This window comes from Zingiber officinale, chromosome 6A (assembly GCF_018446385.1).
Source record: "Zingiber officinale cultivar Zhangliang chromosome 6A, Zo_v1.1, whole genome shotgun sequence".
Classification (NCBI taxonomy): domain Eukaryota; kingdom Viridiplantae; phylum Streptophyta; class Magnoliopsida; order Zingiberales; family Zingiberaceae; genus Zingiber; species Zingiber officinale.
The window spans coordinates 122,853,248-122,877,306 of record NC_055997.1 but is presented as its reverse complement, the minus strand read 5'-3'; the positions used below and the strand labels follow the sequence as shown (position 1 = coordinate 122,877,306).

At 34.4% G+C, this 24,059-nt stretch overlaps 1 protein-coding gene across 3 annotated transcripts; it reads right to left on the bottom strand.

Moving 5' to 3' along the window:
• Positions 1 to 12,484: 12,484 nt before the first annotated feature.
• On the bottom strand, positions 12,485 to 22,493 carry LOC121997849 (DEAD-box ATP-dependent RNA helicase 37-like). 3 transcript variants are annotated; one of them, XM_042552502.1, is made up of 7 exons: positions 22,353 to 22,493; positions 21,353 to 22,181; positions 21,149 to 21,232; positions 19,077 to 19,319; positions 16,104 to 16,271; positions 15,803 to 15,916; positions 12,485 to 13,336 (listed from the first exon to the last, which is right to left on the bottom strand). In XM_042552502.1, the coding sequence occupies exons 2-7, from the start codon at positions 22,085 to 22,087 to the stop codon at positions 12,836 to 12,838; spliced, it is 1,845 nt and encodes a 614-aa protein (XP_042408436.1). In that variant the 5' UTR covers positions 22,088 to 22,181; positions 22,353 to 22,493; the 3' UTR covers positions 12,485 to 12,835. The 3 variants fall into 3 exon arrangements, with proteins under 3 accessions (XP_042408436.1, XP_042408437.1, XP_042408438.1); XM_042552503.1 differs by having other exon boundaries at positions 22,286 to 22,470; XM_042552504.1 differs by having other exon boundaries at positions 22,299 to 22,470.
• Positions 22,494 to 24,059: the final 1,566 nt, after the last annotated feature.

Here is a 24,059-nt window from a genome sequence, read left to right as displayed (position 1 = left end):
GTTCCAAGACTTAGTCTTGGATTAGTAGTGCGGGAGAGAAATAAAGATAGTAATTCAGGAATTTCGGAAAAAAATACTAAAATATTATTAAAATATTATTAAAACAATATTAAAAAATATTACCACAATTTTTGAAAACGCAATATTTTGTTAATTCCAACCAATGGTGAAAAGATGAAAATTAATTTTTCAAAAACAGTTTTGGAGGGAAAAAACGAAAAGCGTAAGGTTTTATTTTTAACCTATATAAACGACAAAGCCACGAAAAATGCTTGAATGGTGGTTGCACCAGTTCAAAGCGACCCCGCTCTGATACCAATTATTGGATCGAGACGCGCTAGAGGGGGGGTGAATAGCGCTCGTGGCTATTTTGATCGTATCGGAATCGTAAAACTATCAAAGTAAATATACGCAGCGGAAATAACGAATGCAATCACAGAGGGGCACAAGAAGTTTTACTTCGTTCGGAGCCTAAGGCGACTCCTACTCGAAGGCCCGCGATCCTTGATCGCTTTCCGTGGGCAACAACTATAAGCTCGTAAAATGTACAATAAGATATTACAATTGAAAGAACTAAAGCAAATTATACCGACAACAATAAAGTAGCAGAATCTGAAGCTCCGGGTTCTCGGGGACTTGTAACAGCACTTCTGGGTGTTTCTAGAGCAGCTTGTAGCATAAGGATTGCTTGGAGTTCGTTATTCTGGTGCTGCTGCTCGAGACCCCTTATAAAGGGTGTTCAAGGCGCCTTGAAACCCTTCAAGGCGCCTTAAACAGGCCGAGTCACCCGCGGAGATCAGCACAGACTTGGTCGAACTTCATCCAGTTCAAGGCGCCTTCAGCCTACCCAAGGCGCCTTCAACCTTCGACCCAAGGCGCCTTGAACTTCATCTAAGGCGCCTCCAACTTTCTGCGCTGGCTTTTCCTGGTTCGCACCCGAGGCGCCTCCAAGCTCCATGGAGGCGCCTCGGACACTGTTCATCCGAGTTGTAAGTTGCTCCTTTGTTCCTGCAAAATGTGTTAGTCCCAAACACATACCCTGCAAAACAAAGTTAGCACAGAAACATAATGAATGATAATAATGAAAGTTTTGACAACATTCGAACTGTCCGGGTCTGACTTCAGGTTTCCAACCGGAAACCCTAGGTCGACTCGACGCCTACTGTTCCCTCTACGGGAAACGCGTCCTCACCTACTCCACTCAGGAGATTTTCCTGTTGCCAGTGCGATCCTCCAGATCGACTGGACTTTTGCTCAGCACTCGACGCTTCCGGACTTTCTGCTGGACATCCACTTCCCGGCTAGTCCAGTCTTTCACCTGGTTCGCGACACCAGGACTTTCCACCTAGGGTTACCACCCCCTAGGACTTTTGCCTGAAGCCACCGACCTGCCAAGACTTTCCGCATAGGGTTACCACCCCCTATGACCTAGGGTTACCACCCCCTAGGGTTTTTCCCTTTGCCTAACCGCAGCTAAGACTTTTCTCCACCTAGGGTTACCACCCCCTAGGACCTAGGGTTACCACCCCCTAGGGTTTTTCACCTGCCTAACCGCAGTTAGGACTTTTCCTGAAATACTCATTCAACATGTTAGATCACAACACACCTTAACTTTGAATCCTTTGCCATTATCAAAACTCAGGTTCGATCGTTAGATGTTTCCCGCACCAACACTCTTCTGTAGCACCTCGTCCCTTGGACGCATCGAACCCATCGACTCTTTCCCGTGTCATCCTTCTCGCTAGCTACGTCTTTCGCTCGACTTTTTGTGCTCCTAAATTCCTGCACACTTAGACATAAGACATCAAATATACACAGGACCCAACTTAACTAAGTTGACCATGTCAAAATTACCTAAGGTACCTACACATATCACATATACTATGACAACAATAAAAATAGTAGGAGAATAAATCTATACTTCTCTACTTTGTAAGACCCTTGAGATTATAAGTTAATCTCAATTTTACTCTAAGTGACTATTTAGTTGTCTACTTAAAGTTCTAATCAGTATCTGCTACTTTAAAATGTATTCTTTGGCTATGGATGATTTGGTCTATAGAATAAACTAGAAAAATGACTGATTAAAATGAATAGATTCTAGCTAAAAAAGAAGATTAAATTGATTTATATCTTTGACATTTATTTACTAGTCAACTGGTTACATTTTTTGTTGACTATTTAAAATGTGATTATAAATAATGTATTAATTGGATATGATTGAACATGCTCTCGACATAATAGTCATTACAAGGAATTAGAGATATTCATATTGATATAAATAATTTAATTTGTGGCAAATGCAAGATATTTATGTCTCATATTCGTTCTATAGAGCAGCTAATTTAAGTGTAACAACTTTTTTTGTAGTAATTATTCAGTGTGATTGTTGTTACACGAATCATTTTTCCTAAAGTTGAATTGAATATGCAATTCTTACATGGTCTTTGTGACTAGATGACTTTTATGCATTGACTTGGATTGATGGGAGATATTGGATGTGTGAAGAGTCATAGCATACGTAAGGGTAGGGGTTACTTGCCCCTTTATCTTCTATTGTTAAAGTGCAATTAGAGCACAAGTCACCATTTCTCTTCCTATAAATTCGTCCAAGGCAATCAGAGGCAAAAAGAGAGTTTGATTCATTCAAGAATGAAGGATTTTATTTGTGAATCATTGAAGGGTCATTCGATTCTATGATTGTTCTTCCGACAACAAGTAAGAAAAACAAGATATGCCATCAATCGATGTAAGTGTTTACATTTGATCTTGTATTTCATGCTTTAGAATTGCTACATAATAGAATTTATAAAAAAAAAAAAAAGATAAACACTACCTTAATGGACCCCTAGTGTCGGCCCCATGAATATAGAGGGAGGTAAATACAGGTGTTAGACACATATATAATAGACTTAAAGACAACATGAAATATAGCATTCAATCTTCTTCTTATTGTGTCACCTTGTATTTTGATGATTTTACATTTTTAATGCCCTTGGAACAAAGTTTCAAATATCCTTTTTTGACAAACAACATAGCTTATTATAGGTAGATCTATCCCATGAGATATGATTAGATAAGACCACCTCTAAGCATGTTCTACTTGAGAAGAGGGCACAACCTACTTTGCTATTATACGAGTGCACCAAGAGTTAAGACCACTTAGTGTTGGAGATCTTGGGCCAACTAGAAGGGGGGGTTGAATAGTTCATTATCCTAAATCATTTTCCTACGTATTTGTTAGCACAACAGAATACAAAGAATACAAATATGAATACGAAAGCTAAAGATAAGAGAAAAAATGTAAACCAATACACGTAAATTTACGTGGTTCGGAGATAACTTGTTCCTACTCCATGACTATCCGTAAAGTGGACGATCCTATCCGTAAGTGGATTATCCCCCGATAAACTCTGACTACCTCAAGTCTCCTTGTGGGTAGAGAAACCTCACCACAACACCAACCAAGACCTCTTGGATTACAAAGAGCACTTGAGAACTCAGTGACTACTAATAGGATTAACCATCACTAATTTCGTCAATCTTAATCAAGCTCTAAAGCCTTAGTTATATAAGCCACGGGTTAGAAAATCTTGCCTATCAATCAACTAGTAAGTATATCAGTCAATTATTCTCTATAGAAATTCAACTGTTATACTCCAACGGCTCGATACCAGTCGACTGGTAACTTTACTAGTCGACTACTCCACATTGGCTAAGCGAATAAAAGCATTATGTTTGCTCCCAGTTGACTACACAGTCGACTGTACCAGTTGACTGGCAAAGTCACCAGTCGACTGGTAAACCCTAAACCTAGGGTTTTACTCCGAGTATAATCTCTCAGCACTCAAACCCTCAAGACTCACTTGACTCTTCTTTGCAGCCTTGACCTCTTGCCTTCAAGTCTTCTTCCTTTGGCTCTCGTCCCTCGGATACATTCAAGTCTACGGCTTGTCCCAATGTCATCCTTCACATATGCCTCGAAGTGCACTTCCTTTGGCTTGTCCTTGCTACCTTGTCCACAGTCTCTCGAATGCTTCATCCTTCATTAGACCTGAAGCCATCAAGTCATATGTGTGTAAACCTGCACAACTCAAATACATATATCAAATAGAAGCATAAACCTAACTTAAACCTTTTGTCCAAATATTAAAAGTTATGGTTACATCAGACCCTCAAGATTGCTCCAACACTTAGTTCTTGAAATTTTAAGGATTTGATTGAGAAAGAGTAGCAAATTTTCCTTTGTCTTCCTACCCACCTTTTTTTATTCGTTCGTGGATGTTCCATTACCTTCTTATTGAATCTCTCTTTTCCTAAGTTAATGTGTTGTGCCCAAAGAATATCCACATATCTCCATAATGACATATTATTGTCCACTTTAGGTCTAGGCCCTCATGGTTTTACTCTTGGGCTCTACTCAAAAGACCTCATATCAATAGAGATATCCTACATCTTTTTAAATCCATGATTTTTACCAAATCTTTCCAATGTGAGATTTTGATTGAATCCTAACAATCCTCTCCTCAAACGAAGGACCACAATTACTCTCATAGTTCAGACCTCCTCACGAGCATCCGGTTACCCTGACCTGCTCTAGGCCTCCTAGCAAGCATCCACATCCGATCACCTTGACTTGCTCCGGGCCTCCTCACGAGCATTCGGTCACCTTGATCTATTTCGAACCTCCATGCAAGCATCCGGTCACCCTGACCTACTCTCCTCCCCGCAAGTGTTAGATCACCCTAACCTGCTCCAGGCCTCCCCGCAAGCATCTAGTCACCCTGACCTGCTCCGGGCCTCCCCGCTATTATCCGATCACCCTGACTTGCTCCAGGCCTCCTCATGAGTATCAGCCACCCTGACCTGCTTCGGACCACCCCGTAAGCATCTGGTCACCCTGATCCGCCCCGGGCCTCTCCGCGAGTATCCTATCACTTTGACCTGTTCCGAACCTCCCCGCGAGCATCCGGTCACACTGACATGCTCCAGGCCTCCTCGCGAACATTCAATCAACCTGACCTACCCCGGGCTCACCCTCAACTTCGTTCAAGGTCACTCCACATGGCATCTGGTCCAGATCATAGCTCTGATACCATTTTTTATGCCCTAAGGATGCCCATATATTTCCACAATGATATGATATTATCCACTTTTGGCCTAGGCTCTCATAACTTTGCTTTTGGACTCTACCCAAACGACCTCATGCCAATAGAGATATCCTTCCTCCTTTTAAACTGATAATCTCTACCAAATCTTTCTAATGTGGGACTTTAATTGAATCGCAGCACACTAGAACCATCTTACTCAACGAAACTGGCCAAACGTGATGTGTACTTTGGTTTAAAATCTTGAAGTTTCGACGATACATGTTTGGTATTATATAGTGTCGTATCAATATAATTTTGATTTTTTTTAAAAATATAAAATATATTAATTAAAATATAAAAATTAATCTAAATATTAAAAATAATAAAATATTTTTTAAAAATAAAATGATTAATTTCAAAGAGAAATTGTTGATGATATTTTGAGGCTTTCAACAGTTTAAAACTATTTTAAAACAATATGGTTCATTTTCCTTTTTTGCCTTCCCATTTTGTTTCAGTTATTTTTTTAATTAACATCACAATTGCCCCAGGGGCATTGTTTCAATTGTTCTCTTTTATAGGTGTGAAAATGTAAAATGATGGTTATTATTTTCGCTTTCAAAATCATGAACAAACATCACAAGTTTGGTAGGTGGTAACATTCTTCAGAGCAACCACCTCTCAGGCTCTTAATTTCTTATAGATTTTGATTGTTTATCTTATTAATGGATAAGTCGAATCCAGCTGATTCTAGTAGGAATTTGCCAAATCAAGGTCCCTCATTAAACAAAACAACAAAGTCCTAGGTCATTCAAGACAAATTCATACGTGAGCATAATGATTAAGGACATCTTCAATAGTTAAACCTCTGAATGAGATTATTTTAGCTCCCAATATCAAAATCCTCTATATTATATTATAAATCATATAACTTTCTATATTACAAATCATAAATCACAATGCAACACTATTTTATCATTAATTACGAGTTCTATTTTTAAAAAATAAAAAAATAAATTTAAAATTTTAATACTGTTCTTTAATTATAAATCTTAAACTTCATCTTTACAATGATTCAAACTTTTTTATTAAGATTTTTTATTTTTGCTAACCTCTCCCACAATTTATATTAGAGATGCTCTGTAAAATAGCCCCGAAATAATTAATGTGTGAAAGGCATAAAGAGCTTATTCAGAGAGCTCTCTAAATAAATGCCTATTTTATGGATTTCTTAGTTTAGAGTAGGTTTTTCTATAGCGAAATAATAAAGTTCGCATCGTACGGGAAAATATATTAAAATTTTAAAATAAAATCATTTTTAAAAAATTGAATCATTGATTAAATATAATAAATGAAGCATGGAAATATTTTGTACTTCTATTTTTCTAAACGCACGCTAGTAAATTGTTTATACTAAATAAAAATGCATGAAATGCAAAATTACCTATATAATTTAACACTAAAAATATTTTTTTGTAGCATGCCCAAAATTAATTGGTTGAAGAATGAAATTACGTTAATTTTTATAAAAAATATTTATTGCTATAGTTATCTATAAATATTTTGGACCGACGATGTTAGAAAATATATATTTCTCGACCTTTTAGTTAAGATTATGTATTTGTTCTTATATAAAAAATTAAATTAATTTTTTATGAGAGAGAGTATGTTACAGTAATTTACTACTGGAGTTCTTAAACATCACCCTTATGTTATATTACTGTATGAGTCTGACATATGCTTATCAAATTTAACTTATAGACCGGGGCACTAATTTACATGTATTCATAAGGATGTAAATGAATCAAACGGTTCGCGAGCTATTCGGATCTCAATTTGATAAAAAAACTCGTTCGAGTTCGTTCGTTTATCTTATCGAGCCGAGCTCGAGTTTAAGGATATCACGAATATATTCGTTTATAGGTTCGTGAGCTCGGGTTCGAACTCCGCTCATTTAAAGGGCTCAAAAACATGTTTATTTATAGGCTCGTGAGCTTGGACTCGAGCTCGGCTTGATTAAAGGACTCACGAATATGTCCATTTATAGGCTCGTCAACTCAGCTCATTTACAGTGACACACAAATATGTTGGTTTATATGGATGGCAAGCTAAGCTCGAATTTGACACATTTATTTGGTTAAAGCTTAAATTGTCTACATATTCCTTAATATACTCGCCTATATGACTTGTGAGCGAGCTCAAACTAAGATAAATGACAAGATTTGAACACAAGATCTTATTGAAATAAAGATTAATTCACACCATTTAGACATAATTTATCACAAGATCCTTTTTCCATAAAAATTTACACCACTAAGACATACGTAAGTTGAGTAAATTTAAAAATTATTATATTTAAATATTATTTAAAAATCAACATATTCAATAAATAAAACTAAAAAAATCAGTTGATAATTATATGTAGCATTTAAATAATTATATATAATCAAGAAAAAACCATTAAATAATTATATATCGATTAAATTTAATCCTAAGCACCACTAAATCATAGCATAATAAATAAATAAAGTATTATCTAAATTTTATAATGACATTGTCTCATCAGTATAATCTTAAAAATAGATTAAATAATTATATATAATAAAGAGGAGTCATGGAATAATAATATAATTTTATAGGTTTAGAGTAATAAAATTGGGTTTATTATTAATAAGTGAATGATTAAAACTTAGCATTTAGTAATATGAATTCACTCTTGTTTAACAAGATAAATATGATTGGAATGAATATGAATATAACGAAGATATGTCATAATTTGTATTTTTGAATTTAACTTCCAGATCATAATATTGAAATATTCAAAAACACAATAAATAAAATAATGTAAGAGAAATATACCAACTTATTCTTTTTTCCCTGAAATTCTATACCTAAATCATATGCACATTGTGACATTGAGTAAATTTACAAATTATTATACTTAAATATTATTTAAATACAAACATAGTCAATAAATAAAAACTCAACAAAAATGGATTAAATAATTACATATAATCAAGAAAAATTGATTAAATAGTTATATATATCGATTAAATTTACATCACTAAATCATACATAAAAAATAAATAAAATATTATTTAAATCTTATATATCTAAAAAAAATTCGATTAAATAGTCATAAAACTTTATATTATGGACGATATTTTAGACTTTTAGTTAAATAAAATGATCTAAATAAAGAATACACTGTTATTATATTAAAACTATATATGTAGTGAGTTTGATACGATTATAGGATTATAGGATGAAGCGTGTTTTCGGTAAATAAAAAATTATACTGTGACTCCAAATAGTTAGTATATTACATGACAATGTTATTCCCACTCAAAAAATTGATTCTCACACTCTATTTTTATTAATTATTATCTTGACTTACAAATTTATCCTCATTTAATTATATCTCATTTTTATTAGACTAAAATATCCTTTCATAACCTTACGAGTCATTCTATTCATTTCCAATATTTGATTTCACAATTTTAAATTCTTTCTATTTTTTATCATTTATTTTGCTTTATTTTAAAGGGAAAAAAATCATAGCATTCAAAATTTAAAGATTATTGATGGAGAAGATCAAACAATCAAATTAGTAATTTCAAAAGATATCGATGAAATTTCTAATGAAGATGGCTATCATTCCCTCATGAATTGTAATTATTCTCTCTTTCAGTTTTTTTTTTTTTTTTTTTGCTTTCTTGAATAATTTTTTGCAATTCAAATTCAACCCATAATATTAAGATTTTTCCAAAAAATTTGATTCAAAAAGTTATGGTAATATGAAATTTTTTGTTTAACTCGATGTAATTACTGGAGATTTTATTGTAATAATTTAAAATTTTTATTGATAAAATTTACTGGAAGTATTATGTTCTAATACGCATCCAGTTGGAATAATGATAAGAAATTCAAATATGAAGTGAAGTAGATTATCAATAATTATGCAGCTCAAGTAAATTAGTGATTTTTCAATTATGAGTTTTTATTTTTAAATTTATTTTATGTAAAATACTTGGATGTGGTAAACTTTTCTCGTTTGAATTTATTTTTAATTAAAAACTCATATTTTGATAGTTACATGCATAAATTATCATAATTTTATCATAGATATGTTTACAGTTTATATATTAGAATACAAATATCAAAAGAAAATTGCACAAAATAAGAAACTTTAAATTTCTGATGGTATGATTTTTTTTCATTATAAATTGCATTAATTGACCTTAAAAAAAGGCAATAATGGTAGTGTAGATAGATAAGATATTATAAGAGAGATTATTATAATACAATATTTTTTTATTATTTCAGTCATCTATATTGTATAAAGATTTTATTTAATATAATTAGCAAATCATACTTTTTCAATACAATTTATAAATATTTATTTGCACATACTATTTTTTATTTTTATTAATTATATTTTTATGTAGTAACATTTACTATCTAAATTTTATCATTTTAGTTGTACATCACATTTTAATAGGCATAGGAGTGGATGTATGAGAAGGCAGATGAACAAGACTGAGTAAAAAAAATATAAGTATCATCACATACATTTCTCACATGATTATTATTCATAAATTGCCATTCATCTTTGTAGAATACGAATTATTCAATTTACTGATGAACAATATTTCTCCGAATTTTCAAAAGGTCAGTCGTGCCAGTGCAAAGAAAGATTATATTACTTATGAAATAGAGAAGAAAAAATTAGTGACAATATTAAAGGATGTAAATAGGGTCAATGTCACTACTAATTTATGGAGGTCTGATCAGAAAATTCATATATGATTGTTACTTGTCATTACATGAACTCTAATTGGAATATGCAAAAGAAAATTTTAAATTTTTGTAAAGTCCCACCACTCCATACAAGTATTATTATTTGTGATGTTTTGAACAAATGTTTAGTTGAATATGGAATTTGAAAACAAGGTGTGGACAGTCACTGTCGATAATGCTGCATATAATGATGTAGCTATTCGAATGTTAAAAGAAAATCTCTCTTGCAAAAACATCCTTCTTCTTGGTGGAAAATTGTTCCATGTAAGATGTTGTGCTCATATATTGAATCTTTTGGTACAAGATAGGCTTTCAGAGATCCAAATTATAATTTCTAGTGTGCGGGAAAGTGTGAAACACATATCTACCTCAGAACTGTGTATTAATATGTTCAATGAAATTGCAAAACAGTTGCAATTATCTTCAAAGAAACTTGTAAGGGATTATTACACTAGATGGAATGTCACATATTGCATGTTGTCTACAGCTTTAGAGTTCAAAGATGTCTTTCCAAAATATCAACAAAGGGATCCTACTTATAACCCTTTGGGGTGACTGTAATTTGTTAACTTCTATAGCAGCATTATTAGATCTAAGAAATAAGATGAAATTGATTGAATGATGCTTTTCAAAGATCTATTCTGAAGTTGATGCAATTGAGCGCATGGTTACAGTTCATGAAGCATTGTGTCTATTGTATAGTGAATATGTTGAGACTCACAAAATAGATATTGCTGAAAAAGATATTCAAAGTGATACTCAAAAAAAAATCTCTAGTGGTTCAAGTATCCTTAGTGGAAAAAGAAAAGGTAAAGTAAGAACACAATTTGTCAACTACATTAAAAATGTTGATAGTGTGGAGCAAGTGAAGTATGAACTTGAGGTGTACTTTGAGGAAGGAGTTGTTTTTTGCGAAGATAATCATGAGTTTGATGCATAGTCATGGCGGAAGATGAACAACTTAAAGTTTAGGTTTATGTCAAAGATGGCATGTGACGTACTATTAATTCCAATAACTTTTATGGCTTCTGAATCAGCTTTCAGTGCGGATGGGAGAGTTATTGATCCATATCGTGTCAATTTGGGAGTAAAAATGGTTCAAATATTGCTTTACATAGAAGATTGGTTACGTGTCCAGTACCAAATCAAAAGAAAAGAAAAAGTAAATTAATCGATATCTAATATAATTATGCATTTATTAATTATATATGTTAGGTGTCTAATTTTCTTATGTTCTATTAAATTTGATTATTTATGTTAACATTTTGAATTTTTATACTTATATGTAAAAGGAAAATTCAGGACTTAAAGAAATTCATTTGACGTAAAGTCCTTACCTTCAACTGTCAAAAGCTTTTGTAATATTTATTGTCATTGAATTGGTGAAGTTCACTTGTTTTTTAGAATTTAAATGTATTATATGCTTCTTGATTGGATTGATAATTTTTTTATGGAATGTGTAGGGTAGTTGTTATCGGAGAGATGGTTTCGCAATTCCTTTTATAATGGGTTTCATAGCTTCTCTGTTTTGTCATTGAACTCATTAAGAAGCTGAATTATTATGATTGTGTTGTGAGACATTTGATAATGGATTTTAAGGTGTTTTATTTTTATTTGGCATTTGGAAATTTTATGTAATAATTTTGGATATTCAATGATGTATTGAGTTTATATTATTTTAATTATTAAGTTTATTATTCAAATGAATTTTCAAACTTGCTTAATGAGTCGACAAAACGAGCCTTAAAATAAACTCTAAAATGACCCTGAACTCACTTAACGAATTAGGCTCATTAACTATAATAATCAAGCTAATAACAAGTCAAGCTCGAACTATTCACAATCTTGATAATTCCAAAATAAGCCCAACTTGAGTCTTATGATAAAAGTTTGATTCAAACCAAACTCAAGCCCGAATATAATTTAAATGAACCAAACTTAAACTTAATATTGTTTAACTCGATTCATTTACATCCCTAGATATTCATATATTAAATTACCCATGTAACACATTCATATATTAAATTACCCATGTAACACAAGTACACAATGGCTAATTTAAGTTAAAAACCTGTCCTTCAAAAATTGAAAGGTAATTATTAAATCTAATTTAAAATTTGAGCTCATAAAATAACATGCATTTAGAAACAAGCACACTACTTCATAAGGCATATTTTTATTTTAAATATTTCAACTTAATATAAATTGGATTATTAATTTTAATTTATTTTTATGGAGCTCTTATCTTAGAGAAGTAGACCGGGCAGACACAAGCGCAGGTAAATTAAGTTCGGGCCTATTTCCACATGGTTGATCGAAAGTTGTTTCTTGACCATTGATGCAATCCTTCTAAACAAATAATCATCAATGGAATCAATAACAATCGAGCATCCCGATTCGATGTCAATAATCATCAATGGAATCAACAACAGCAGTCGAACATCCCTGATTCAATATGTCGACAATCATCGGTTATCAAACAATCATCGGTTAGCAAGTAAAATGTTGAATGCTCAAAACTAACATAAAAGTGCTTGGAAAATAACATGAAAGGTTTCACTTGGCTGACTCAGAAATCCTTTGCTCTTCCCTGCTGTTTGAAAGCCTAACTGAATATTTTCAAAACTTGAACAAGAACCATATTACACATTTACACCCGACTAGAATAAGACTAACAGGTGAAAACAGCATGACAGGATAGAAGCAGGCGAAGATGAAACCTAACCAGAGCGTACTGGAAGAAAGACCCAATAGTTTGTCACCACCATCAATGCGTCGAGAAATATTTTAGCAAATATTCAAACCTCATAGAACTAAAGAGGTTACAAAATGAGAAAATGGGATTAAAACAGGGTATTGCTATTAATTTCGTCTATGCGAGCTAGCAAAAATTATATTGCTGAGAAGGTTTAATACCGATTTGTTCAGTTGAATGGGGGGTGTCGCTAATCCCAAGCGCTGGAAAAGCCTGCACCGCTATACCCACCACCTTGTCCAGAAGATGACCCGTAGCCACCGCCTCCATATCCACCATGATCACCACCTCCTGCGCCCCTACTAAAATTAGAATCCCTGCGGAAGTCACGACCACCAAATCGAGGTCCACCGCCTCGTCGGTTTCTGCCACCGCCACTGCCGCCATAGGGACGAGCTACTGCATATCGGGAAAGCCATTGTGGTACCTCCTGGTTAGCTTCCTGCATAAGCTCTGACAATGACTTAGCCAGGGATATACTGCTCTCGTTGAAAAATGCAGTAGCCAGTCCAGTCTTTCCTGCTCTCCCAGTTCTTCCGATACGGTGCACATAGTCATCAATATCATTGGGGAGGTCGAAGTTGATAACATGTGCCACATGGGGAATATCAAGCCCACGAGCAGCAACATCTGTTGCGACTAAGATAGGAGTCACACCGCTTTTAAAGGATCTAAGAGCCTGCTCCCTTTCCTATGAGATCACATGGATAAACTATAAGAAATTCAACATGATACACAAATCCTACAAAAATAAAGTGCATAAGATGAGTAAGCCCAAGACAAAACAAAACAAAAGTAGCATCCCAGGTGTTGCGCCATGGTTCATTTGTTGTTATTGTTGTTTAGTGTCAGATAAACTGATCTTCTTTATCAGGTATGCTTCTATTTCATTGGACTAACAGAAATCATATCTTAGATCACAGGAAAATGTCATCTCGCAGTCTGTTTGATTAATATTCTCAAAGATAATAAAAGAACAAGAATTGTGAGGTAGGATATGAATGGGGGGAGACAGTAGGACATCAGAAATTGAAGCTCATGAGTGACCAAAAAACTTTGCCACTCAAATTGGAGAGCAACCAGTCAATTATACAATATATGGAGTCCAACCAAGCAAACCTTGCTAGAATTGATAAATGGTATTTTTCAATAAAGCAATATATATATATATATACACACACACCACACACACAGGCACACACAGGTTTGATATGATGCCCGACTCCCGTGCCCGATTGGATGTGCGGGGCGCCCAGATGTCTTTGAGAGTCATCTGACAGGAGTTGGGCAATGTAACAAGGCTATATATATATATATGGGCAATGTAACAAGGCTATATATATATATATATATATATATATTAGAATTAGAATTATCTTCCCTATAAATTTAACACCTTTGAATGTCAGACCATGTTCGCATTATTCAGGAAAAGAACATCGCTTATATTTCCATCATAGATGGGTTCTAATTTCGACACCAAAGAACAAGCATTTAATTTCACAAACGTATAAGGCATGTCTTCGAAACAAAGCAAACAGTAAAGAAAAAAAATGGCACAAGTCACTGATGAATAATGCTCACCCATCCAAAGAAAACGAGAGAACCACAATTCAATAGAGAAGAAGAAAAAAAACTATATAGATATAAATTAAGTACATATTTATATCACATTAACCCTTCATTTCCTTTGGCAGAATTTAGGGAGAGAGAGGAAAGACAAGGAAATTCTTTCGCCAGATTTGCACTATATTTTTTCTGTCCGAATAGATGGATATCTACTAGCTTTCACATGCAATGAAACTCAAATCTAAACATAACACGAAAATTATAAATGCGCTTATAAACATCAGGAAACATCGTAGCATTAAACCAATGTTTAAACAAGTAAAATCATTAATTAACATTTGGACCTGCATATATATTTGTAATTCCATCTACTTGCTGTGGGTATCAGAACTAAATCAATGAAATTAAATCAAACATGGAAAGGAATAATTGATTTCAACAGGAAAAGAGGTTGATCCAGTGTACAGATGTAGTTGGGAGATGAAGGGCTAGAATAATCAATCTACTGGTAAGGTAAAACAATATAAAACCAAATCACCTTACTACAGTAATAGTTCGACATTTAAAAGCCATCATATATCAAACTCATTATCCATATATAAATAGAAGGTTAAGTGAAAACATAACAGTGCCAGTACAAAATGAATACAAGGACTAGTCACTAGTGTTAATTAATAAAGAAAAATACTACATGACAATTAACTAGTTCCTTCAATTCTTATCATTAAACCTACATTAGTTATCTTAGGTTACTAAATATTACAGGTCGCATCAATCATAATTCTAAAGGCAGCAGACGATCTCTATCCACCACCCTAATTACCTCAAAATGATTAGCTGATTTCAATTCAATTTGCTGCTAGTATCACACCTAACAAAAAGCAACATAGTGTTTCCAAATACACTTATCTTCAGGAAAAATAGCATTTGAGTCTGTTACACACTGAAGATCAGAAAGTAAAGGTTAATCTACAATATAAATTTGGTCTTAATGTGACTATGGGTGCTGTTATCTTCATGAAAACCATCATATTGTTTTAACAAATTTCACAAAGTGAATTCCAAACCATGTCAAACTTCAGAATGATCTGAATTAACATAATATGAAAGTACCAGCATGTACCAACTGTGACAGAAGTAGCACGCTATTCTGTTTGGTAGATACTTTTTCTTTTACTTCTTTTCGGGTTTAGGAGATGTAAACTGATGGTAGGTATTTTTTTCTTTTAGTTCTTTTCAAGTTTAGGATATGTGCACTGCTGGCATACCAGTAAGGGTTCAATGGCACACAATGAGTAGACACTCTCAACCATATTAAGGAAGCTTAACAAGTCCGCAAACTATGTCCGTACCTCAAGTGGGACTTTTATACTGAAAAATACACAAAAAACTACTAATTATTCAATAAAATGAGAGTTTTAAGCATAAATATATTATTTAAAGAAATGCCTAAAACCATAATTAATCCCAATTTTCAGCTACATATTAGACTGGTTATTATCATGAGTACACAAGCCTAGATACTTTGTATTGGTTAAAACAACCATACGATGGAGCATCCATCTAAAACACAATGAAGGCAAATCACCTGCTGTGATCTATCACCATGAATGGTGGTTGCTGGAAACCCATTCATACACAACCAATGTTCCAGTGAATCAGCTCCTTTCTTTGTCTCCACAAAGACTAAAGTCAAAGCTTGCTGCAGGGAAGAGACAATTCTATCAGTTATTCTGATTAATGAATAGAATTCCTGTGATACCCCACAAAAAAAAAAAACATTTGCATGAACAGAATGCAAGTTTTATTAGTTTTCTCTTTTAGCTAAATTTAGAAAGCAATCTTCAGTATAAAGGCAGAAAACTAAGAAGGTATGAACGAGGTTGGACCTTGCCAGGGGTTTCATTAGCTCTTTGGCCATGGAGAAGGTCCATGAGGTAGCTTCTTTTGTCTGAATCTGGAACAAATTCAACTCTCTGGACAATTAAATCAGTACTGGAACCAACCCTTCCAACAGCCAGAAAGATGTAATTGTAAAGGAAGTCAGAGGCCAATCTCTGCATATGAGAATAATTTACATGTCATTTTATACACAATACAAAAAAATGGTTATACAAAAAAAAATGGTATCAAATTGAAAAAAAAAACACACATGGAACAACCACTAAAAATTCATAAGCAAACAAAGATGATATGTATAAAGCTTGTCAATCTCACAAAATTGAGCCTGTACTTAAGCCTGGGAAAACAGGTCGAACTTGCAACAACTAAAACACACACGACTTATGTATTGGGAAAAAAAAAGTGAAAAGGACAACCCCATGCCATCACACCATACCACCCCATTCCTTTTTCTCTTTCCCCTTCATATTTTCTCCTGTTCTCTCTTTTTCTTCTTTCTTCTTCTTTTCCTCCTGCACCTCTCCTCCTCCTCCAACGAAGAGCAGAGCAAGCAACTTTACTGTCTTTTTCTCCAGCCACCAACCCTTGCTTCCCCTTCCCTGCTTCTTGGCAGCACTGTCGGAGCTCCTCAGAGTTTGCTGGAGCTCGCCGGACCACCAGAAAAAGGGAGAAAAACAAAGTCCTAGTTGCTGCCCTCTTTTCTAGCCAAGCACAGCAGTCACCAGAGCTAGCTGTGGCCTTCGCCAAAGCTCGCCGAGACAACCGGTGAACATTGTTATCTTTCGTTTTCTCCAACAGCAGCTAGGGATGCTGTCCTTTTCATGGCAGCACCGCCGAACCCGCCGGAGTTAGCTGAGACGGCCAGCGACAAAGGGAAAACAACCCTAGTTTGCTGCCCTCTCCTAACAACAAGAGAGACACATTGCTGCCCTCTTTTCCGGCAACCACAACAACCCTAGAAGGTATACTTTATGTTAATCGATTTGTAATTAGGATGGATAAATAATCAGATCATAATGAAGGTCTAGTTTAGAACTGAGAAATATTACGAACAAGAGAGATCGAAAATGATCCTTTCACTTCGAGTCGTAGATAATGTTCAAATCTTATATAGTTATTCTTATAGGGTATCATTTTGAGTATTTGAGTTATTGTTGTATTATGTTTGTAGATACGAGCTCGAGTGGAGCATGGTGATATGCCGACACTCAAAGATTTTGCTATACATAAAGTGGGTAACTTCGATCCTTTGACTCTTTAAACATTACCCTGTGCATGAATAAATAGAGTAATTGATTATATATATATGCTTGTATTTTTAAAAAGGGGATTCAAATAGTATTTAAAATAATGAAATGAGGGTTTAAAATAATTAAATTGTTTAAGGGTAAATAATTGATATTATTTCCTATTCACAAGTGGGTTCATATGGAGATTAATATGGAATGGGTTGTTTTAAAAATTAAACAAACATTCTGACCTTCCATAGTCCATGCTTTTGATATTCTTCCTGCTGATACTTGTACCTTTTTGATTGATAATTTTTACCTATGAAACCTTTGATAATACTTAAATGAATTAATATATTTATATGAAAAATTGATTTGGATTGGTCGTTTAGACTAACCTATAAGACACTTAGAATGAAACAATGATGGTAAAAAGGATTAAGTGAAATAATAAAAATGGTAAATGAAGAATACTAAAAAGTGAAAACTATGAGCCTAGCTTTATATCAGAACTTTATATCGGAGTACTAGACCACCCACATGTTATTGTGGTAGCGCGGTGACCTGGTCCAGAGTACCTAACTGTACACCCGAGGCATGGTGGCGTGATGTAGTCCTCGGTCAGTGTTTATTATGTCTTCCACCGGTGAGGAACGGTAGCGTGTACGATAAATAACGTATACACAATATTATACTCTGAGAAGACTTTTAGCCTATACACATGACATTACACTCTTGACGATATTAGCTTAGGTGACTTTTAGTTGATTTAGCAGATTTAGACCATTGATATACATGTTGATATTATACCATGGATGAGCTGTATTAAATAATAAGACTTGAGAATTGATTTTAATTGATGATACAAATGATGATAACGTGAAGTTGATTATACATATATATTTATGTATAAATGGAGAATTTTAAGAATTAAAGTTGTAATAAGAAATTGTGATTTACTATACTTTTTACTTCTTAAACAAGATTAAATTCATACACATCTCTCCTGATTACCCACTTAACCATTTGGCTTACTGTCTGCATTCCTTGGCCTCCAATTTTGTAAGCACAGGGATCTTTTTGATATTATAGTTGGTCCCTATATATATATATATATATATAATTGATAAATTTCTCGATTATTCTATTTAGATGGTTCTTAGGTTTTCTTTTATTATACGGTCACCGAGCGGGTACCTCCAAGTGTGCGGGAATTACACCCCTGGGGCATGACAACTTAAAAATCATAAACAAATGTCTTGAACCTATTGAAAGTACTAGACCTTGTAATTATTGTAATCAACACTATCACATCTCAGGATCATTGTAACACTGATTATGAAGAACAAGTTCTGATCAAATCTACCTAGATCGCCTCTTCACTGGTCGCGGCATTAAACAACTAAACACTGTCATCAACTGCTATATTCCAATTTATCATATAGTATTGCAAAGCAATTGAGGCATCTAGTCATAAAAAATTAGGCAAAATAGAACAATAGCTAAAATATCAATTATACATGCCATGAATATTGTAAAAGCAGCATGCCTCTGTTGAAAATCACATGTAGCTTCACATTATGCTTTTATATTGCAAGAATTCAGAAACATAAAAGGGAGTTTTAGTATGCCATTTAATCAAAAGAATAAGAAAACAACTACATAAAGTGATTTTACAAATAAAATGAAACAAAACATCAAATAATACACTGTTTGACATGTATGACCAACCTGTATCTCCTTTGGAAATGTAGCACTAAACAGCATTGTCTGCCGCTGACCTGGTGGAGGCATATCCATTTGCTCCACAATTCTCCTAATCTGCGGCTCAAAACCCATATCGAGCATTCTATCTGCTTCATCCAATGCTAAATATCTAATATTTTGTAATGACACTCTAGCCCTCTCAAGCAAATCCACTAAACGACCTGGAGTTGCCACAAGAATGTCAACTCCTCTCTCCAAGTCCCGCAACTGGCAAAAGAATATTCTGTAAACTAGTATTCCATTAAATAAAAACAAATTCCAGCATAAAATATGATGTACAATTGCTAATCTAGTTCACAAATGATGTACAAAAGAGGCATAAAAGCATAGAGGGTTGAAAGGGTAAATGAACAAATAGAAAATACGCATCTGATAGTACTGTGATAATCAGGCAAGTAGCAACCTTGAACAGGAGGGCAAGGTAATGAATGGCAGCGACCAAGATAATGTATGAGCATTCTAAATTCTAATTAAATAGAAACAACAGTGAACATTTGGCTCATTGTTAAGCAGGCAATGATGTATACTCAACAATAAGCTAAAAACTATACAACATGGCCTGGGTAATGAAACAACCGTCTGCATGGCATGCTGCAATTTGCAGAGATAAGCCAATGAATGCATAAAATTGATCAAAATATTTTTGAGGTCCAGAAATGAAACTGTAATATAAAAGGCAACTTGATGCTAGTAAGGTAACATATAATACAGGCATTTTGTACTCTACAAGGAAGCCAAAGCAACATTTAGTGAATAAAAGATGCAGTATTTCTTTTTCAACAAAAAAGTAGTCCTCAAGAAAACTACATGGATACACCTAGGGAAAAAATGGTAGTGAGACATGGAATTCATGTCACATACAATATAATAACAGTTTTACAGCTAAGCTAGAACAAGGACAACAGGACACCAAAGAAACATTTAGTGAATAAAAAATGCAGTATTTCCTTTTCAACAAAATGCTAGTTGTCTGGAAAATTACAGGGGCGCGCCTAGGGAAAAAAGAAGTGATACATGGAATTAACATTCCATGCAATATAACAACAATTACAGCTAAGCTAGAGGAAGGACAACAGGATATAGTAAGGTATATACATACGATGGAAAACTATGATGTTACGTATGTAGTCATGTTGCTCTATAACACTAAATTTACATACAAATTCACAAGTGAATATCAGGAAGAAGTATCTTGAAACAAATTAATTTTGAATTCTGTCTTGAATTTTAATCCAAATGACTTTTTAATCCAAACTACGATGCAACAGTTATGTAGCTTGTTGCTCTTGAATTTTAATCCAAAAAACGTTATAATTATTAATAGCCATGTATTTAGATATAATAAAGGTTAGCGAAGTGTAATTGCAGGATTATAACTGATTTGAGTTTATGTCAACATGCTACATTTGAAGCATTCCAAGTGTCAGCATATCATCATAATGGTACCAAAACTGTACCATTCCAGATGGAGATCCAAAATCAAGCACAAATCAAAATTTTAAACATTGAAATAGAGAATACTTAATGAGAAGAGAGATATTGGAAGAGACAGATAAAGGTTAGTCTCATATTAAACCACGGTAATGCAGGAGAGATGATGGAGTAGAATTTATTAACACAAACTTGATATCAAAAAATAATAACAAATATTGCAATTCTGACATATCACCTAAAGAGAGAGATAATTTTCCCTCTATGTGTTAATTATTATCACCTAGCTTTTTCCAGTCATGATTCTTCTTTCTTTCTTATATACCAACTAACTCCTACGTTCCCCCTTATACCTAAACAATTAAAAAATTGAAAGGATCTTACTGTACTAACTAGCTAGATTTTCACAGTAGGTATAAAATCACAGTCGCATATTTGTGCCATTCGAATAACAAGGTACTTTTCCTTCGACTAAATCAATTGCACAGACAGTCAATGAGCTGTGAATATCATCAATTGTCTCATTACCTCAACATTATCAAGTTTGTGATAATAGAATTTTGTACTTCAAAGACATAATGAGGTCAGGGAAACAGAATGAGAACCTGTTGATTAATCGGAGCACCACCATAGGCAACAACAACCTTTACACCAGTTTGATAAGAGAACTTTCTGGCTTCCTCATGTATCTAGGGAAAATAATCATCAGTTGCCAGAAAAAAGTTGGAAGTCAAGGATTAAGAAGGAAATCAGGAAAGAAACAACTGCCAACAAAACAAAATATGATTTAGGTTATCAAGTGAGCATACTTGGATAGAGAGCTCTCGAGTAGGTGACAAAATCAAAGCCATGGGATAGACAGTCCTAGAGCCTCTTTGCCGTTGTGATGGTGGTCCTCTCATGATCCCAGAGATTATTGGAAAGCAGAAAGCAGCTGTCTTTCCAGACCCAGTCTGAGCACAGGCCATCAGGTCCCTACCAGCAACGGATATCGGGATGGCGTAGCGCTGGACTGGGGTTGGCTTCACATACTTGCACCTCCTAATGTTCTGGTTTAACCCTTCCCCCAAATCGATCTCTGCGAATGTGTTCACAGGTGGGGGCACATTATCACCGCTAGTCTCCACCGGAATGTCCTCATAAGCATCAAAATTGATGCCAGTGTTCTCCTGATCATCAAAAACAGCTTCGTGGGTTTCCTCCTCATTGACAAATGGATTTGCTTCCTGCTCCCTGCGGTCCCAACCTCCGCCTCTGGTGTTCCAACCACCACCACCACCACCACCACCTCGGCCACCACCAGCACCAGAACGACCTATATCACGGGAAGGAGCGGACCAGCGGCTTCCAGTAGATGCTTGTGGGGGAAAAGCAGAAGGCAATCTAGCGGCAGAAGGGCCGTTCGCAACCACAGGGGCCTCTGAAGCTTGTGGCCGGTTACGAAGATGAGGGGGAACGTAGGAGTTAGTTCGACGAGGGGCAGTATCTGCTGCGGCCGCCGAGCTCTCGGCGTTCGCGACTGCATCAGCCCATGAAGAGCGCATGGTTGACGAAACAAATAAAAGGAAAAAATTGTACTGTCAATTGAGCAAGAGATCTAAGTAGAGCTGCCGATCATCAACCCCAAATTGTGTTTTCCTGCAAAAGAAATATATATAACAATCGTACACCTTTCAGAACATCGACGAAGGTAACAAGGGGAAAAAAACAGATCTTTTGATGAGGAAAAGAAGAACACGGACAACAAAATAGTAACTTTTTGCTCTCTTCTCGGAGATGGCGGTATTATGAATCGGAAGGGGGAGATACCTCGATAGAAAGCAGCGAGGAAGAGAGAGAGGAAAGAGGCCACAAATGGCGAGATGGGAAGGACGGACGAGAAGAAAGAAACCCTAATTAGCGGATTGAGGGGTGTATTCGCGCGCGCGTATGTTTTGGAGAATCGGCCAAGGTTACATTATTTACATCCTGTAACAGATTGTACAAATGTAGACGTTACTTACTCATCCGACCTCAAAATAAGGAAATATTACACAAGTTATGTCTCCTCGAGATGAATGTACTTGTTAAATAATTATTATTTTGCACCCTGGAATTTGATTCTTTTCTGAAATACTCCTAAAGTTTTTAAAATTCCTGTTATTGCCAGCTGATTGGTTTTCGTCTTATAAATGTAAGACTTAATTTTTTTTTAAATTACAAATGTTCATTTTGTCTTATTAAATGAGGACCAATGGTGTAGCGGGTATCTAAGGATTTTATCTGGTATAAACTAAGAAAAATAAACATAAAAATGTTTTAAAAACGAGGCTATGCTAATTTAGAATTGTATTGTTTCAAAATTAGTGTTTTGTCTTAAAAAAACTCTATTGGTTATCAAAATAAATTAAAAATATTTTTGAAAGCCCATCTAAGTAAACATTCTTATAATTGTCATATAAAAAAAAATCTATAGTGCACCGTAAATAAAAATTTTAGATGTTTGATTAACCCGAGTCTAACCGTTGCACCATTTCTTAAGGCTGTGTTTTACTTTTTCATTCCATATATTGTTTTGATTTGTTATTAACGATATGTTATGAGCAAAGCACGGGGTGATTTATTATCTTACACAGCGACACTGATTAGTTTTATAACTTTTTATACGGTAATAGTTTTATTGATGCTGTTCGAAAATGGAGAATATAATTGATTAAAGATATGGCTGTATGGTTAACTGTGTAAAAATTTTATGTGGTCCTATAAGATCAGGAGCATTAGTACTGGACTAAGAAGAGATTCCCGATGTTACCCCTCCAACGCTCAAGTCAGTTCTCAATACAGTAAAGAATGATAGAAAAATTATAGTAGTGAGCTCTTCAATAGTAAAGTAACACATACCTCCGTCTGTGAATGAAAACCCCCTTTTATAATATCACTGTAGTGTCTGTATACGCATCTCAAAGCTTACGCACATTTTTCCAAACGTCTAAGAAAAGATAAGTCAAAAAGTGTTGTTGACACCTTTCCTTTGTTAGAGTGTATACTAAAAGTCTAACTTTTGTAAACATTTATTTTGAAATAAAGAATCACATTGGTCAAAAATATCTACATTTATGCTAAGTGTAGTTGTTCAATTAATTTATATTGTAGATAACATGGTGTGTGGTGTCACACACAGAAGATCATGTTATCGGTTCTTTATAAATTATAAACAGTAACTCGCGACTAAGATGGAAAGGAACAAACCATTGGAATAGTCGTAGTGTAATTAGGTATTAGTTTATCTTGACTGATAAATTACACTAGTACACTTTGAGTGTACTGAGCAGGACCATTTAAGGTAAGTTCTTTTTATACTGACTTGATAAAAGAATAACACCTTAGTTATTATGGAAATATGTGCTCTTAATCCTAATATAATAACAAGCACATATATTTAGTATTTATTTCTTTGACTTGTCAAAGGGTGAGATTTAGCTCAATAAATCAAAAGGCCCGATAAGTTGGGAAATGATATTACTTATAGTGTGTGTT

Bases quoted from the DNA above. Each gene is read 5' to 3' on its own strand.
- LOC121997849 (XM_042552502.1), bottom strand. From the start codon at position 22,087: ATGCGCTCTTCATGGGCTGATGCAGTCGCGAACGCCGAGAGCTCGGCG. The intron at 19,320-21,148 runs GTTCTCATTCTG...TTCTTTTGCCAG, and splicing joins GTGCTCCGATTAATCAACAG to TTGCGGGACTTGGAGAGAGG. The intron at 13,337-15,802 runs GTGATTTGCCTT...GTGATCTCATAG, and splicing joins ATGGTGATAGATCACAGCAG to GAAAGGGAGCAGGCTCTTAG.